A 16,218-nucleotide genomic window follows, 5' to 3' on the forward strand; every position below is an offset into this window, starting at 1 on the left:
GGTTCGATTCCTAATTGGGGAGCTAAGATCCCACATGCCTCACAGCCAAAAAGCCAAAACATAAAAACAGAAGCAGTACTGTAACAAATTCAATAAAGACTTAAAAAAAATAAAAATAGATTTAACAGCATTGTTGAAGAGGAAAAAGTTGAAAATAATCTCTCAAGTGCCACAAATACCAAAACTAGCAAGAGGTTAATTTTCTGGAAATATGAAAATGCCAAGTTTTAGGGCCAACTGAAAACATCTTTTAAAAGTCTAAATAATTTTCCTAATTATTACAGTACATTGAGTATTTTATTATCAGGTTCTGTTTCTTTTTAAAGGTTGCATAACGTGGTTTTTAAAAGGCATTCAGAAAATATTATTCTTTCATGCCATACTTGTTATTTTAAAGAGTCCGACAAAATAGAACTGCTGTTGAGAAAACGTGTGTACAATAAACAGCCTACTGTCCTGTACTTTTTCTGCCCACGTAGGCTGACTGAATGTCATACATGGTGAAGACAAAAATAGAAAACACACACAAGCTGCTTCTCATTTCTCTTTCCTATGGAAATATCTTTAATAAGTGCAGTTGATACAGACTCTCTTTTCATTTTCGCTGCTGGGCATAATCCTCTGGGAATCTGACTCTGCTTGTCCTCCAGCATGCCTAACAGTCTGAATGTTTAACATTTTTAGAGGGTAGTTGTTTGTCACAGGTTCTGGATTATCTTTTCACATACCATTTTCATGCTTCTACTTATACCCCCTGATTAATCCAAATTACCAACTGACCTCTCTTGAGACAGATCCAAAAAATAAGATGCACTCCAGTTCCAAAGAAGTAGCTGTGTGCCAGAATCACATTTGACACAAAACCTTTGCTGACCGTTGTAAAGATCAAATCTATTGGGGAATATAATCTGATGTTGAATACGATCCTTTATCGAGCTGGAGGACCGTGTCACATTTTGGCAGGTCTTCTTGCTGTAAATCTTCTGATCTGATTTAGGAACCACTGTAGGCAAAAATGTCTCTCCCATTACTAGTAATTATTTAGCTGAGATATTTCCTTCAGGCACTTAGTAAAGTAGAATATTGGTCATGTGGGAACAACTATATAATCCCAGGACACTGATTACTTTCCTGGAGACGTCTAACGCAGGAAATAGAAGGAGAGGAAAAAAAGGAAGAGAAGTATACATTGAAAATGGGAAATGTGTATATTTTCAAAATCAGTAAACAAGTGTTAGAAGACAGGGGAAAGTAGGTGGTTAAAGTGTGAGCATGTGTGTGCGTGCGTTAGAACTTAGGTGAACCCTCGTCCTGAAAAAATGAGGTGAACAGTGGAGCAATGGAAGAAGAAAGAGGAGAGGGGGACGGTTTTCACCCAGGAATATCCTGGAGATAGGCAGGAATACCTTCCCAAGCCAGGGTGTCCCTGAAATCTCCGATTTGGCCACTCTGTCTCCTCTCTCCCCTCAGCCACACTGTTGCCTGTGATTTGATGTTCCAACAGGAAGAAAATCATTTCTCCATCACAGTGCATTGCTGAGCACCATGATGCAAGCCTCCTTGTCTTTGCTTTGTTATTTTGCACCTCGAGTGCGAACGCAGAGAGCGGGGGCTGGGCGCTGGCAGCAGGAGCGCTGGCTTCCTCACCTCCCAGGCTGCTGTCGGCGGCCTACTGTGCCTGCTGTGCTCGGGGCTGCCTATCCCATCACTGTGTCCGTTTTCCTCCATGCAGACAAGGAAAAGTTGGAAGAGGATTAGAAACTTTTAAAATAAGTTTTTCTTGGCTATTATCTTCAGTTAATTTGGCACACTCTGTAATTTCTATGTCATTCATGCTTAAAATAGCCTGTATTTCATGTTTAATCACGTTTTGTTTCACCCACAATATTTTTTAACCATTATCAGAGGATTTTTCAAGAAAAGTATAAGTTTCTTCATTTTGTGATGGTAATAACTGATGTCAGTCAGGTCAATGTTATTATAGTTATATAAAATGAATGTAGCATAATTGAATATTTTATTACCTACTGAGGAAATTATAGTTTTGTTTTAATTTTTAGTTGTACAGTGCCACCTAGTGGATATGTGCTATAAGAACACCTTCATATTTTCTTCAGCTTTCCAGATTTAGTATAATCAGCTTGTAATATTTAGCTGCCTTCTGTTATTCATCACTTTGCTAGGACAAAGACTATATAGCAAGACTTGGGTATTCAGACTTTTCTTAGCTATAGAGATGCCAAAACAAAAATACAGAGGCTATAAACTTTACCAGAATTCTTCATGTTGGATCTTTCTAGGTTGTGCTTCATTTCTGTTTTTGTTTTGGATTACAATCTGTGAATGGTTTAGCGGTACTTTTTATTAATGATGATTTCGCAACTGTTCTTTCTACTCTGGCCTTGCTCTTTTAATCGCATGTTTGCCTGCTTGTTTGTTTAATGTCTTTCTATCCCGCTGGACTGTATGCCCCACCAAGGCACACGGCATTCCCAGCACCGAATACACAGATGTTAAAGAGAATGGCAGTAATACGTAGACAACTGGTAATATGTAAATACAGGAAAACTTTAAAAATTGTATTAGTAGTGCCGAGGAGTTGTTGATTGATACATTTTGTTATCTACTCCTTTTACGCGGAATAATAACCAAAAGTTTTACCACTGAACCTAATTTCTCAACGAATTATATTCTTCCTTGTTCTCCAGAATCGACCATGGTGTTACATATGCACAAAAGAGAGATACATTTTATTCAATTAAAGCATCTTAATTAAAACTACTACCAATAAAGTATTTGGCATAACCCTGGTAGTCCCAAAATACAAGCCAAAGATTCAAATATTATTCTCCTCCCTCTTCTTTCCCCAGCATCCCCATCACTTACATGTTATATAAACTCATGCCACACAGGACCAGAGCCAAGAATAGGCAGATGAAGGTTTTAGAGCAAGGCTCTCCATCCTTTTACTTTTTCCATTTAAGAGAAGCACAGAAAAGAAAGAGCAGGCAGGAATATACCAGAGGCCAAAAGATTAAAACACACTTATAAACAAAATTGCAAAGTCTGAAAATAGCTCCGAGGTAAGTATAATATAATGCCCTTGGTAAGAAGAAGAAAAAAAACGTAGGCAACTTTTTGGAAAGTAATGTGATTTTTTTTTTTTAATGCCGTATCTACACTGAAGTTGAACTCAGAAGAAAAGTGGGATTAGCTATTTATGAGCTCATGCACGCTACTGTAGAGCAGATAAGCAGACATCTGGAGACAGCAAAGAAAAATCTCTGATGGCCTTCAGCATAGCCTAAGAGAGATGAAACAAGACAGCGTAATTTGGAAACCCTTGTCCTGTTGCCCAAAAAGAAAATGCAAACAGTTAAAAAGCTTTTAACATTCTTTACTGTCACCTCAGTTGTCTGAGAACCTTCCTTACCTATCCATCATCCAGTTTCCAGAAGAGTGAAAATAGAAAAAATGCAGGCGTATTTCACAGCCTCGATACAGTCATTACTGGACTCCAGTTTGTTACTAGACATTCATTTTCCGTTCTGCAAGTTTGAATCTGCCAGGACTGGAATGCTTAGGTGGTAGCTGCCGACAATTTCACAGTCATTTTAGGCTGGGCCTGTCTTTCAGTAAATCATATCAGTAAAAATAAGGTTAATTTTCCTTCCATTACCTCTGCTTTGTCTAGCAAATAATTGCATCAGATTTTGTTTCTAAAGTGTCTCAGGGAATTAATTATAGCCTTTGAACTCTTTGAAAATAAAAGGATGAGAGAAGTAAACTTGGCTGGAGTTCATGCACATTGCAGGCTTTAACCCTAGTTTAACTCTCTTGAAATCATCTCCTCAGCTGCGAGGTTGAAGCTGTAGAACAGAGCAGCAACCAAAGTCATGACCGATGACTGGATTTCTGACCCAGAAAAAGCTACCTTATTGTTACATTTTTTGTTGTCTTTCACTTCTTATTCTGATTCTCTGTTCACTGTCCTAAGAATCTCTTGTCGGTACCAGTATCTTTCTGTTTGCTTCCCTTTTGTCCCCTCAGGTTATTTCTTATTATTACCAGTTGAAGAAGATACACAGTCATCACTTTATGCTTTTCAAACAAAAAAGTTATATTAAAAAAGTATTGCATATGTCAATATTTGAATATATATATGTATTTAAATCAAACTCCTAGAATGGCTTTAAAATCTGCTCTACCTGTCAACTTTTGTAACCATCAGATACTATCAAAAGCTCCAGCAAGGTAGATTCCCTGTCTTCTAGATCATTTTTTGCAGTAACATTTTACAGTAACAAGGTAGCTAATTTGAAAGTTTATATAAATAAATGCCTTTAGAAACTCAAGCCTATCTCACACTTATCAGACTATAACTGTCCTATTAAATATACACTCTCTCCTGAGCTGAGTGGTTTGGAGGAAAGGCTGTTCAGTACAGATGTGGTAACAACAGTTAGTTATGCCAGGCTTAGTAGTCTGTCCTGCACATGGCTTCCTCATTTAATCCTGTCACAACCCTGTCCATGGGACACCAGAGCTACGCCATGTGTACAGATCAGAAGAGACCAGAAATAAGCAAGTCCAATCCATCTTCTGGCTTCCTTGAGGCAAGAGATGGGGGAGAGGGCAGTGCAGAGGGAGTGATTCTGAATGTATTTTTTTTTTATCCTTTTCCTGATTCTTTTATGTATTCTACTATCTATGTTTTCCTACTCTTGAGATCTCACAACTCATTTCTGAAACCTCAGCAATGGATTAGTTTTAACACTGAACGTCTGGGCAGCGACAGACAGTAGATCTCTCTCTCTTATTTCTTTTTTTTTCCCCCAAGAAAATGGCAGAAAATGGCCTTATGACCCCACTTCATCGACACCTTCCTCCTGCTCTTCAAGTCTCCATGAAACAGCAGTCTGCTTTATTTACATTTTTTTCTTTAAAGAAAAACTTGGTTGATGTGCCAAACCCTGTAATTGTCAAGCTTTTCCAGAAATGTTATCTTTAAGGAGATTTATAAAAGCAAAAAGAATCTATGTGGTTTTATTCTGAAAGCTGGAAGTGTTGAGGAACAAGGCAGACTTCTAATGCTGAGTTTTTTCACTTTCAAGCTGTAAAAAGATGTGTTTCTATGCATGTTTGTGAGGAAGAAGCAATTGAAATATTTATTTTGTTGTTCTGGCAAAGCATGACCAGCCACGTTGAAAGTACTTCATGAGGCGTTTTGTCCTGGGATTAAAGAAACAGAAAAGGCAGAATCAGCCTCCTTGCCTAAATAAGTGAACATTATTGCATATTTCTTCAGAGAGTTGCATTTTTTTTTTTTTTTTTTTTTTATGCGTTACGCGGGCCTCTCACTGCTGTGGCCCCTCCCGTTGCGGAGGACAGGCTCCGGACGCGCAGGCCCAGCGGCCATGGCTCACGGGCCCAGCCGCTCCGCGGCACGTGGGATCCTCCCAGACCGGGGCACGAACCCGTGTCCCCTGCATCGGCAGGCAGACTCTCAACCACTGCGCCACCAGGGAAGCCCGAGAGTTGCATTTTTGAAGAAACATTTTATATACTGTGATGGAATTAGCTAAGTGGCATACCACTATGCAAACTAGAGCTTTTATTTGTTTGTTTATTTATTTATAAATATTTTGGGTGCTCTTTGTGACATGTGGGATCTTAGTTCCCTGACCAGGGATCAAACCCACGCCCCCTGCAGTGGAAGCACAGAGTTTTAACTGCTGGACCACCAAGGAAGTCCTGCTCTGTTTTTTTTTTTTTTTTTTTCTTTCAAACCAGAGCTTTTAAAATCAGACCCAGTTCCTCCTTCTTTATTTATAGCTAATGAACAAACTTAGCAAAATATGTGATACACGGTGTCCGGGACGTTTCCAACATAAGCTTTATTAACTGTTACTACCATCATGGTATTTTTTCTCTGTCTTCACACACGTGGGTAAATACACATATACATAAATGTACACATATGCTTATTAATTACATGTACATTTAAATTAATTTTTGTTTGGGTAGTGCCTTGAGTTCCACAAGGTACCAAGAGAGGCAACCTTACTCCCCGGGTGAACACTAAGAGTTGTGTTCCTTAATGAGTCCAGAGTTTTCAAATTACAATTAATACGTAGGACTTCTGAAATAACCTTGGTTATTTAGAATAACCTAGAAATCCTGTACCCACATGTCTCTTACTTGTGCTTGCTTCCTGTAGACGCCCCTCTACTTGGTAAATCATGGGGAGACTGGACCAGTCAGATGCAACAGGTGCAAAGCCTACATGTGCCCATTCATGCAGTTCATTGAAGGAGGAAGGAGGTACCAGTGTGGATTTTGCAGCTGCGTGAATGATGGTAAGTGGCGCCAGCACGTGCCCTCAGGGAAAGTTCTGTAGTAAACGGAACATATGGTACTTCTTGGCTTAGGAAAAAATGTATGTCTGTTAAGGCTCTTAGTTAGACCTGAGCTTTTCCTAAACACCCTCAAGAATAACTCAAAGGAATGATGAGACAGGGAACAATCTCTGAGGTTTATCTTCTGTAAACATAAGAGGTAAAATTTCATTTTGCCTCCAACTGAGGCTTTGTGGAAAGGAATTGAGAAATTAAGTGACTTCCCTATTTTTGAGTTTTATAAGAAACATAGCAACTTCCCTGTGAGACTCACGCATTTATATGAGAGTAGGAGGGGCTTGGATATGATGTCCTAAGCTGAGGGTGTTCTGGTTGGCTTCCCTTCAGGGAAATTACACAGAACTGTCTTTTATCTACGTTTACAGATGATAAACTTGAGAGATTGTTCCATCTTTCACCATTCCTCCGAATTATTCTTGAATAAGTTCATCAGTATTTAGGAAAAGCTCAGTTATAGCTAAGGGCTTTAACACATATATGGGTTTTTTCCTCCAATATGAATGTCAGATTGTTTAAAAAAGAAAAAAACTTTATTATGAAGGGCTTTCCCAGATTCACTGTATTTTCAATTTCATCCTGGTATGAATTCATAGATATTGAAAAAAACTGCAAGCTTGCCAAAAGTGTTTACATTCATTATATCTATAACATGTCTCTCTTTTTAATTCTTTGGTGTCAAATGAAGCACATTCTCAGGCTGAGAACATTCCCGGATTCGTTTACATTTGTAGAGTTTTTCTAGAACCACATGATTATGAGAGCATGAGTCTTTTATGTGTTTTCCTCTGTTTCTTACCTTTGTAGACATCCTTCCCTCCAGGGCACTAGATCTGAGGAACGTACAGCACTCTGCCCAGGAGCCTGTGGCTGCTGGCTGCTCCTTGATGAAAAGGGAGCTCAGGCAGTTTTCTGCCTGTGTCATGGCGTTCTTGGCCCCTTGGTTCCTGTGTGTGCTCTGGTGGGAGAGCAATGCTGGTCTCCTTGTTTACCCGCCCCCTTATCACAGTCCATGGCTTTGCCCAACTCCCAGTGCCAGAGACTGACATGGTGAGGCTTACTCACAAAGACCTTTAAAAATGCCTTGCTGTGGGGTGGATTCATTGGTTTCCAGCCTCATCTCAAAGACTGGGTCGTGGTCCTCTTGGGAGGTCTGTTTCCTTGCTCCACCTGTGGCACCTACTCAGTGCAAATTGGATACAGTAGTGAGACCAGACCTTGTTCGTTCTCCACCCTTACTTTTCTTTCTAAGGAAGATCTTACTCCATCTCTCATCCTGGATGAAATCTACAACCAAATCCTTGGCTGTCACACAATCTTGGGACCTGGATTTCAGGAACGCTGTGACCGTGCACTTCCTGGGGCTTTAGTTTTGGAGGAAAAAAGTCACGAGACGGCAGAGGCCTCTCCTGAAGCATTTTGATAAATGCCTCCACCAAGGTCACCAGATTTCCACTGTCTTCACTCAAGCCTTCAACCTTCTTAGCAAGTTGATCAGAAATTTGTTCAGCATCTATCCACTTGGAGCATCTAGGATCTTCAATTTGGGGTGACCCTCTGGCTTAACGCCCAAAGTGTCAGCTCAGAACCTTAAAAGGCCCTGCCACTTCCTAGTAGAGAAAAACCACACAGAGTTCCTGTGTTTCTACACAGTAAATTCCCCTCCCTTGATATCCACGCCTAGGAAGCTGCCATGTTCATTTTCTCCAATATTAGTTCCTGCAAGAAAGCCAGACTCCCTTAGATTGACACAGATGCCTGCATTCGTCATTTAGGTTGAAAGAAGACAGAGGTTTGTTGGAGTTAGAAAGAACCCATCGGGCTTGGTCACAGGGCTCCACTCTGTTTCCCTTCGAAGTGTCCAGAGATTACACAGTGGGAAGCACATGAGGCCAAAAGACACGCTGGAAGACGAGTATCGTGTGGCTGTGCGTGATACTCGTGATACTCGTGGTACTCGATACTCGTGATACTCGTGGTACTCGTGATACTCGTGATACTCGTGATACTCGGGGGAGACTTGAATTCTGGTTTATAAAACATGGCAGATAATATTAAATGCTAAAATTAAATTGAGTTGATTTGATTGATTTGATTCCCCCTAAAATTAATTGATTTTAAGGGGGAATTTTTTCACATCTTACATGCAGATGTGTGAAAATAAATTACAGGAGCTGTAGAAAGTACCACCCATACATCCTGGAACAGCCAGTGCAGCGTCCTCCATCGCATCTAAATGTAATAAAGTAGCAGTTTAAGGCCCCCATAGCTTTCTTAGCTCAGTCAAGACTATCAGTTTCCCACTTCCATAATCTTTTCAAGACATTGAATTTTCCTAATTCAGAGATCCATATGTACATATGAATCTTATAAAACTTGTTTAAAAAGAAGTGGCCATGATATGGTAAGAAAATAGAAAAAAAATCAAGCCTTGGTGATTATTTTCTTAAGGCAAAACTAAGAAAACAGTCCTATTGTAACCCATGTGTTAGTTCACAACTGAAAATAAAGAATACTGAGTTATTGGTTTTAAAACAGGTCATTACTTCTGTGGTTTTACAAATGAAAATGTTCCTTACGAAACACTTAAAACCAGAGCATTACTGCTTATTCTAAATACTTCTATTGTCAGTGGTTTAACAGCCAGCTGTATTAATCTCAAGGCAACAGGAGTTCATTTTCACAGAGATACCAGGCCATATTTGTCCAAGTGTTCGGTGTGTGACTCATAAGTGTTCCTATGCTATTGGATGACTTCCAGCGCTTTGCCAGAACTAACCTTCTTAGACATTTGAATCAAATTAAGAGTTCCTCAGCTGAGATCTTAGTGGTGTATTCTTTCCCAAATACAGTAATCCTTTCCACTCTGAAACCCAAACATTAAAGATTACCATGCAAACTACCCATGGCTGAAGACATCTCTTAACTAAAGGATAATAAACATTATTGTTAATAATATGGTCCAAATAAGAAGATAGTAAACCAGTCTTTCTTTTCTCTGTGTGTGTAGACTTCTGTTTCTAATATTCTGAGGAAAATTCTGGACCAATTACCTGCTTATTGTTAAATAGTTAGAAAAGTCAAAATTCCTTTTAAAAGAGGTAATTAAATAGGGACAATTAAATTTTGGTTGTGACAATTTTAAAACGCCAGTACTTGTATCCACTATTTCTCTGTAACGATCCAAGTCATTAATGATTCTTTGTCATCAATAATTTGCAGAAGGGTCAAGAAGATATTTTAGAAAACCCTTATTCTTTCTAAGACATGCTTTTTAGTAGTGGATATTTAGAATATACTAAAATATTTTTTTTCTCATACTAACTCCTTTCTTCCCATAATAAATTTTGAGAACTTACTAAATTGTCTGTGTTGTAAAAATAAAAGATTTCCTTTCCTATTTTGTTTTTATTAGTTCCACCATTCTATTTCCAACATCTGGACCACATCGGAAGAAGACTGGACCACTATGAGAAGCCAGAACTATCTCTAGGATCATATGAATATGTTGCTACTTTGGATTACTGCAGAGTAAGTGTTCCCAGGACTTCAAGTGTTTATATATGGATGTCAGATACAAGTGAATTACTTTTATATGTCATGAACTGACCTTTGATTCACAGACAAACCATTCGGGTGGTGCCACAGGGATGTAGAAATGTCTTAAGACACAGATCAATCCTCCTAGGCTGTTAACATGATTAAGTAGCCAGACCATCCACTGCAGTGATCATCTTTAAAAACTAAAAAATGGTGGCAGAAAGAAAAAATAGGGACTTCCCTGGTGGTGCAGTGGTTGGGAGTACACCTGCCAACGGAAGGGACATGGGTTCGAGCCCTGGTCCAGGAAGATCCCACATGCCGTGGAGCAACTGAGCTTGTGCGCCACAACTACTGAGCCTGCGCTCTAGAGCCCGCGAGCTGCAACTATGGAAGCCCGTGTGCACTAGGGCCCATGTGCTGCAACTACTGAGCCCACGTGCCACAACTACTGAAGCCTGTGCACCTAGAGCCCGCGCTTCACAGCAAGAGAAGCCACTGCAGTGAGAAACCCACGCACCGCAACGAAGAGTAGCTCCTGCTCACCGCTGCTAGAGAAAGCCCGTGCACAGCAATGAAGACCCAACACAGCCAAAAAAAATATATATAATAATGATAATTTCATTTGTATGTCCCTTTCAGATAGAATGTGATGCTAGGTTCTTTTTCTTTCTTTCTTTCTTTTTTTAAGTTTTTTTTGTTGTGGACCATTTTTTTATAAAATAAATTTATTCATTCATTTATTTTTGGTTGCGTTGGGTCTTCGTTCCTGTGCACGGGCTTTCTCTAGTTGCAGTGAGCGGGGGCTACTCTTCGTTGCGGTGTGTGGGCTTCTCATTGCAGTGGCTTCTCTTGTTGTGGAGCACGGGCTCTAGGAGCGCGGGCTTCAGTAGTTGTGGCCCACGGGCCCTAGAGCGCAGGCTCAGTAGTTGTGGCGCACAGGCTTAGTTGCTCCATGGCATGTGGGATCTTCCTGGACCAGGGCTTGAACCTGTTTCCCCTGCATTGGCAGGCAGATTCCCAACCACTGTGCCACCAGGGAAGTCCCTTGATGTGGACCATTTTTAAAGTCTTTATTGAATTTGTTACAGTATTGCTTCTGTTTTATGTTTTTTGGTTTTTTTGGATGCGAGGCACGTGGGATCGTAACTCCCCGACCAGGGATTGAACCCACACCCCCTGCATCGGAAGGCCAAGTCTTAACCACCGGATTGCCAGGGAAGTCCCTCCGCTAGGTTCTTAATGCAGCAGTTTCATATAGTGCCTCTGCCTTATTTGTTCTGTCAATCATCTCAGAAAAATTTCCCTTCCAAGGCAGAAGCTCAGCTGATACGGTCAGTAAGACTATTGACGTGTTTCTGTAGCTCCTTCTCCACTCCAGCTGTCATCGCAGTGATTTAGGCTCTCAGAGTCTCCCTGAGACTGTTTCAGCAGCCTGGGATCCTGGCCTCTGGTTTCCTTGCTTTAAAATGTAACCATGAGACTCCCCCCACTACCTTAATCTAAAAAACTAAATTCAAAAATTTAAGTTTCTTTATAAGACCATTAGCTACCACCTTAGCTACGTCTTCAATTGTAGAAAATTCTGGTTCATGTACTCTGAACACATCACTCCCCTGTACAACTCCATGCTTTTATCTAAGATGCTTTTTTGACCCAACTACCTTTCCATCCTCCTGTTACATCTATACATACCCCACCTAGCAAACTCCTACTTATTCTCTAATCCCTGGCTGGAATTTTGTTTTATGTAAGTGTGTGTGAATGTGCACACACCTTTCTCTGACTTCATCGTGGTTGGTATTTACTAAATCTTCTGATTTTTTCCCCCATATAATTTGGTCCATATGTCTGTTTTAGCAGTTATCCCCATAGAATTTAAATCTTCCTATATTTTCCCTCTTCCTAGATTCTGATATCCTTGGGGACGAGAATCTTGTCCTAGCTGTCTTTACAGCATCTATCATAGTGCCTGCCACAGCATAGGCAGCTGATCAATGCATGTGGATGAATGAATGAGCGAGTGAATGAGTGAATGAATTTGCAGGTGGGTCGCTATTCCCAGGGCTGGCTGTTTCCCTTCTCCAGCGTCATCGTGATAGTGACATCATTATGGATACCTTGAATATCTTTCAAATTCTTCAGTGATTTGAAAATATCTTCGTGAGTATTGGTTCAGATTTCAGCTTGTATCTGAAGTACCTGTGTAGACTTGAAGAAACAATCATTCTGACTTACTTCCTTTTCCACAAATGAATGCCTCCTAGTGCCCAGTCCTCAGAAAATAGCCTCTGACCCACAGATTTCTTTCCTAGATATTTGCTAGGGGACCAGTCCATGTTGTATTGAATATAAATTACAAAGAACATTATTCCTAACTAGTTTTTTCAACTGAGTGAGTTTTAAAATGTTTTCCAGTTAACATACGTTTTGCATTTATTTTAGTATTTTGCATGAGTTTTTCAACTAGTTATTAAAGAAGTATTAACACTTTATTAGTTTTAACTGTAACATTTGAACATACTTTGGGAAACATAAGAACATTTTTGGTACAAATGATTTATTTCAGGCACAGAAAAAAACAAAACAACAAAAAGATGTCCTAAAGTGCCAGTTACTTTTGGACAGTTTATTTGTCCTTTACTGTTGTGGACTGAAGGAGAATGGTCAGGCAGAACATAAACATCTGCAGTTCTAGTTAAATGTAATGAAGCCATTGTATCTAGTTCTAGTTAAATGTAATGAAGCCGTTGTATCTAGTTCTAGTTAAATGTAATGAAGCCGTTGTATCTAGTTCTAGTTAAATGTAATGAAGCCGTTGTATCTAGTTCTAGTTAAATGTAATGAAGCCGTTGTATCTAGTTCTAGTTAAATGTAATGAAGCCGTTGTATCTAGTTCTAGTTAAATGTAATGAAGCCGTTGTATCTAGTTCTAGTTAAATGTAATGAAGCCGTTGTATCTAGTTCTAGTTAAATGTAATGAAGCCGTTGTATCTAGTTCTAGTTAAATGTAATGAAGCCATTGTATCTAGTGATGGAAAATTTATTCACTCATTTTTGCAACCGTAGTGTAAATCTAACTATGCTCTGACTTTCCAGTTCTCTGCCAAAAAGGCTATATTATCTTGATTTTATGCTTTTCTTAGCAGAAACTTAGGCAGGGAGTCAAATCTATTTCTGGGAACAAAAGTCTCCGTATCTTCAAACTCTTTTATCTGGAAATGTTCCAGATGTCTAATTGATGGGAAAGCTCACAGAGCAGGCCAGGAACCAAATAAAAACTGTACATTTTGGAGAGTTTTTTGTAAGGTTAATCTTCCTTTTATTATTCCAAATAAGGTTCATAATAAAAGAACTCTTAATATCTTCAAATTTAATTATACCTTAAAATGTAAATGAAGAATAATAATGAATTGCCTTAGGGATTTGGGTGATGAATAAGAGCTTATATAATTGGTATGTGTATTTTTTAATACCATACAAACTTAAAGGAGAATTACAAAATAACATTTTTCCTGTTCATTTTAGATAATCTTAATGCCAATTTTAGATAATAGAATTAACATTCATTAAACATTCACTATGTGTGATGCTCTGTGCTAAGTGCTTTCTATGTATTGTATCATTTAGTTCTCATAGTGACCTCATGTGGTGAGTATCACCATGATGTGGGGAAACTGAGGCTTAGAGAGGTTAAGTACCAACCTCAGGCCATACATATAGAAAATGACCACAGAACCCCTATTTCTCTATCACTATGGATATGTAGGCATGTATTTACAAAATCACCATGGAGTTCCCCTGGAAAAAAAGACCCAGCTCTGTCTAATAACTGACAGTTTTTCACTTAGAAGTTTACAGAATATATCTATCTACGTATAAAGTGTACCTGAAAGGTAAAATCTCATTCCAAGCCAGCCGGCTTTTTTTTCCTAGATAAAAATGTAGTTTCTCCACTTAATTTTAGTTCACTTTGACATTTATTATATGCCTAGCATGTCCAAGGCACTTTGGCTGTGTTTGTGAGTGATAATAAGATGAGCAAGAATATGAACCTGATCTCAAAGTCCTTACCATGCATAGACCTGATAACTAAAGTATATAATTATGATATAAATAATATGATAAATGCTGTAAGAATAGAATAGTCAGAGTGCCATAAGAAAACAGATGAGCAATAATTTATGATTTGGTGAATCAGGTAAGGGTTCTAAGAGTAAGTGACATTTGAGTTGGTTAAACCACGAGCAGAGACGTGGAAACTAAATGGTAAGCAGAAGCAGTTTCTCAGAGGTATTTGCAACTTACTCCAATTTCTTCAGGGGCTATGGGGGGCTTTGTAGATGAGTGATGGGGACCTAGTATAGAGACTAGGATAGTTGGAGCGTATATTCCCCCTTCCCCCAAAGCACATTCAAATTCAAATATTTTTTAAAACACTATGCCAAATGAAATACTTTTCCAGCCAAGGAAATACTTTTCTTGGCCCACACCCACTAGATTGGGACTTGTGGATAGAAAATGTTTTGAAAATGGCAAACACTTAAATTAGTTGGAGGAATGTGTATTGGGGCATAATAGGAAGTAAAGCTGGGAAATTGTTTTGAAACACAGACTATCCTTTTATTTTCCACTAGGCTTGGCATCAGAGCTTTGATCTCTTAGGCTTTTATACGTGTTTGCTAAATGAGTATTATGGGGAGTCTCAAATGCCAGGCCATTGAAGGATTGTACTAATTCAGTAGGCCTTTAGGACAATTAAAGGCAAAGTGGGAGTTGTTTCTATTAATCCATCCATCCATCTACACATTCATTCACTCATCTAACAGTATTGAGGGCTCTCTTGAGCCATGCTCTGTGCTTGGCTCTGGGGACTCAGTAAACTTCCTGTCCTCAGAGGCAGTAGCCTTGGGATCTATCTTGTGCCTTGGGTAGTTTATTTTGATAGCAGTCTGTATAATGAGAGGAGGGAGATTGGAGGTAGGGAGGTAGGTATTGGAAGTTATTAATCTCCAAAATTTACAAGCAGCTCATGCAGCTCAATAACAAAAAAACAAACAACCCAATCCAAAAATGGGCAGAAGACCTAAATAGAAATTTCTCCAAAGAAGATATACAGATTGCCAACAAACACATGAAAGAATGCTCAACATCATTAATCATTAGAGAAATGCAAATCAAAACTACAATGAGATATCATCTCACACTGGTCAGAATGGGCATCATCAAAAAATCTAGAAACAATAAATGCTGGAGAGGGTGTGGAGAAAAGGGAACACTCTTGCACTGCTGGTGGGAATGTGAATTGGTACAGCCACTGTGGAGAACAGTATGGAGGTTCCTTAAAAAACTAAAAATAGAACTACCATACGACCCAGCAATGCCACTACTGGGCATATACCCTGAGAAAACCAAAATTTAAAAAGAGTCATGTACCAAAATGTTCATTGCAGCTCTATTTACAATAACCAGGAGATGGAAATAACCTAAGTGTCCATCATCGGATGAATGGGTAAAGAAGATGTGGCACATACATACAATGGAATATTACTCAGCCATAAAAAGAAATGAAATTGAGTTATTTGTAGTGAGGTGGATGGACCTAGAGTCTGTCATACAGAGTGAAGTAAGTCAGAAAGAGAAAGACAAATACCATATGCTAACACATATATAAAATCTAAGAAAAAAATTAAAATGTCATGAAGAACCTAGGGGTAAGGCGGGAATAAAGACACAGACCTACTAGAGAATGGACTTGAGGATATGGGGAGGGGGAAGGGTAAGCTGGGACAAAGTGAGAGAGTGGCATGGACATATATACACTACCAAACGTAAAATAGATAGCTAGTGGGAAGCAGCCGCATAGCACAGGGAGATCAGCTTGGTGCTTTGTGCCCACCTAGAGGGGAATAGGGAGGATGGGAGGGAGCGAGACGCAAGAGGGAAGAGATATGGGAACATATGTATATGTATAACTGATTCACTTTGTTATAAAGCAGAAACTAACACACCATTGTAAAGCAATTATACTCCAATAAAGATGTTAAAAAAAAAAAGTTAATGTAGTAGTCGAAACAAGAGAAAATGAGGGTAATATAACAATTCCTCAAAAAATTAAAGACTGAATTTCCAAATGATCCAGCAATTCTCCTTCTAGGTATATACTCAAAATAATTGAAAAGAGAGTCTCAAAGAGAGATTTTCACACCCATGTTCATAATAGCATTAGTCACAATAGCCAAAAGGTAGAAGCAACCCAAAT

General features: G+C 39.1%; 1 protein-coding gene across 6 annotated transcripts in view; it reads left to right on the forward strand.

The window, feature by feature from the left end:
- Positions 1-16,218, forward strand: part of SEC24D (SEC24 homolog D, COPII coat complex component) — a 111,611-nt gene that overhangs the window by 61,057 nt on the left and 34,336 nt on the right. For all 6 annotated transcript variants that reach the window (XM_032633434.1, XM_032633437.1, XM_032633435.1 and 3 more), the window contains 2 exons: positions 6,221-6,359; positions 9,832-9,947. In XM_032633434.1, the coding sequence (XP_032489325.1) occupies positions 6,221-6,359; positions 9,832-9,947 (255 nt within the window). The remainder of the gene's footprint in view (positions 1-6,220; positions 6,360-9,831; positions 9,948-16,218) is intronic.

The sequence above is a fragment of the Phocoena sinus genome, chromosome 5 (genome assembly GCF_008692025.1).
Source record: "Phocoena sinus isolate mPhoSin1 chromosome 5, mPhoSin1.pri, whole genome shotgun sequence".
NCBI classification, from domain to species: Eukaryota; Metazoa; Chordata; class Mammalia; order Artiodactyla; family Phocoenidae; genus Phocoena; species Phocoena sinus.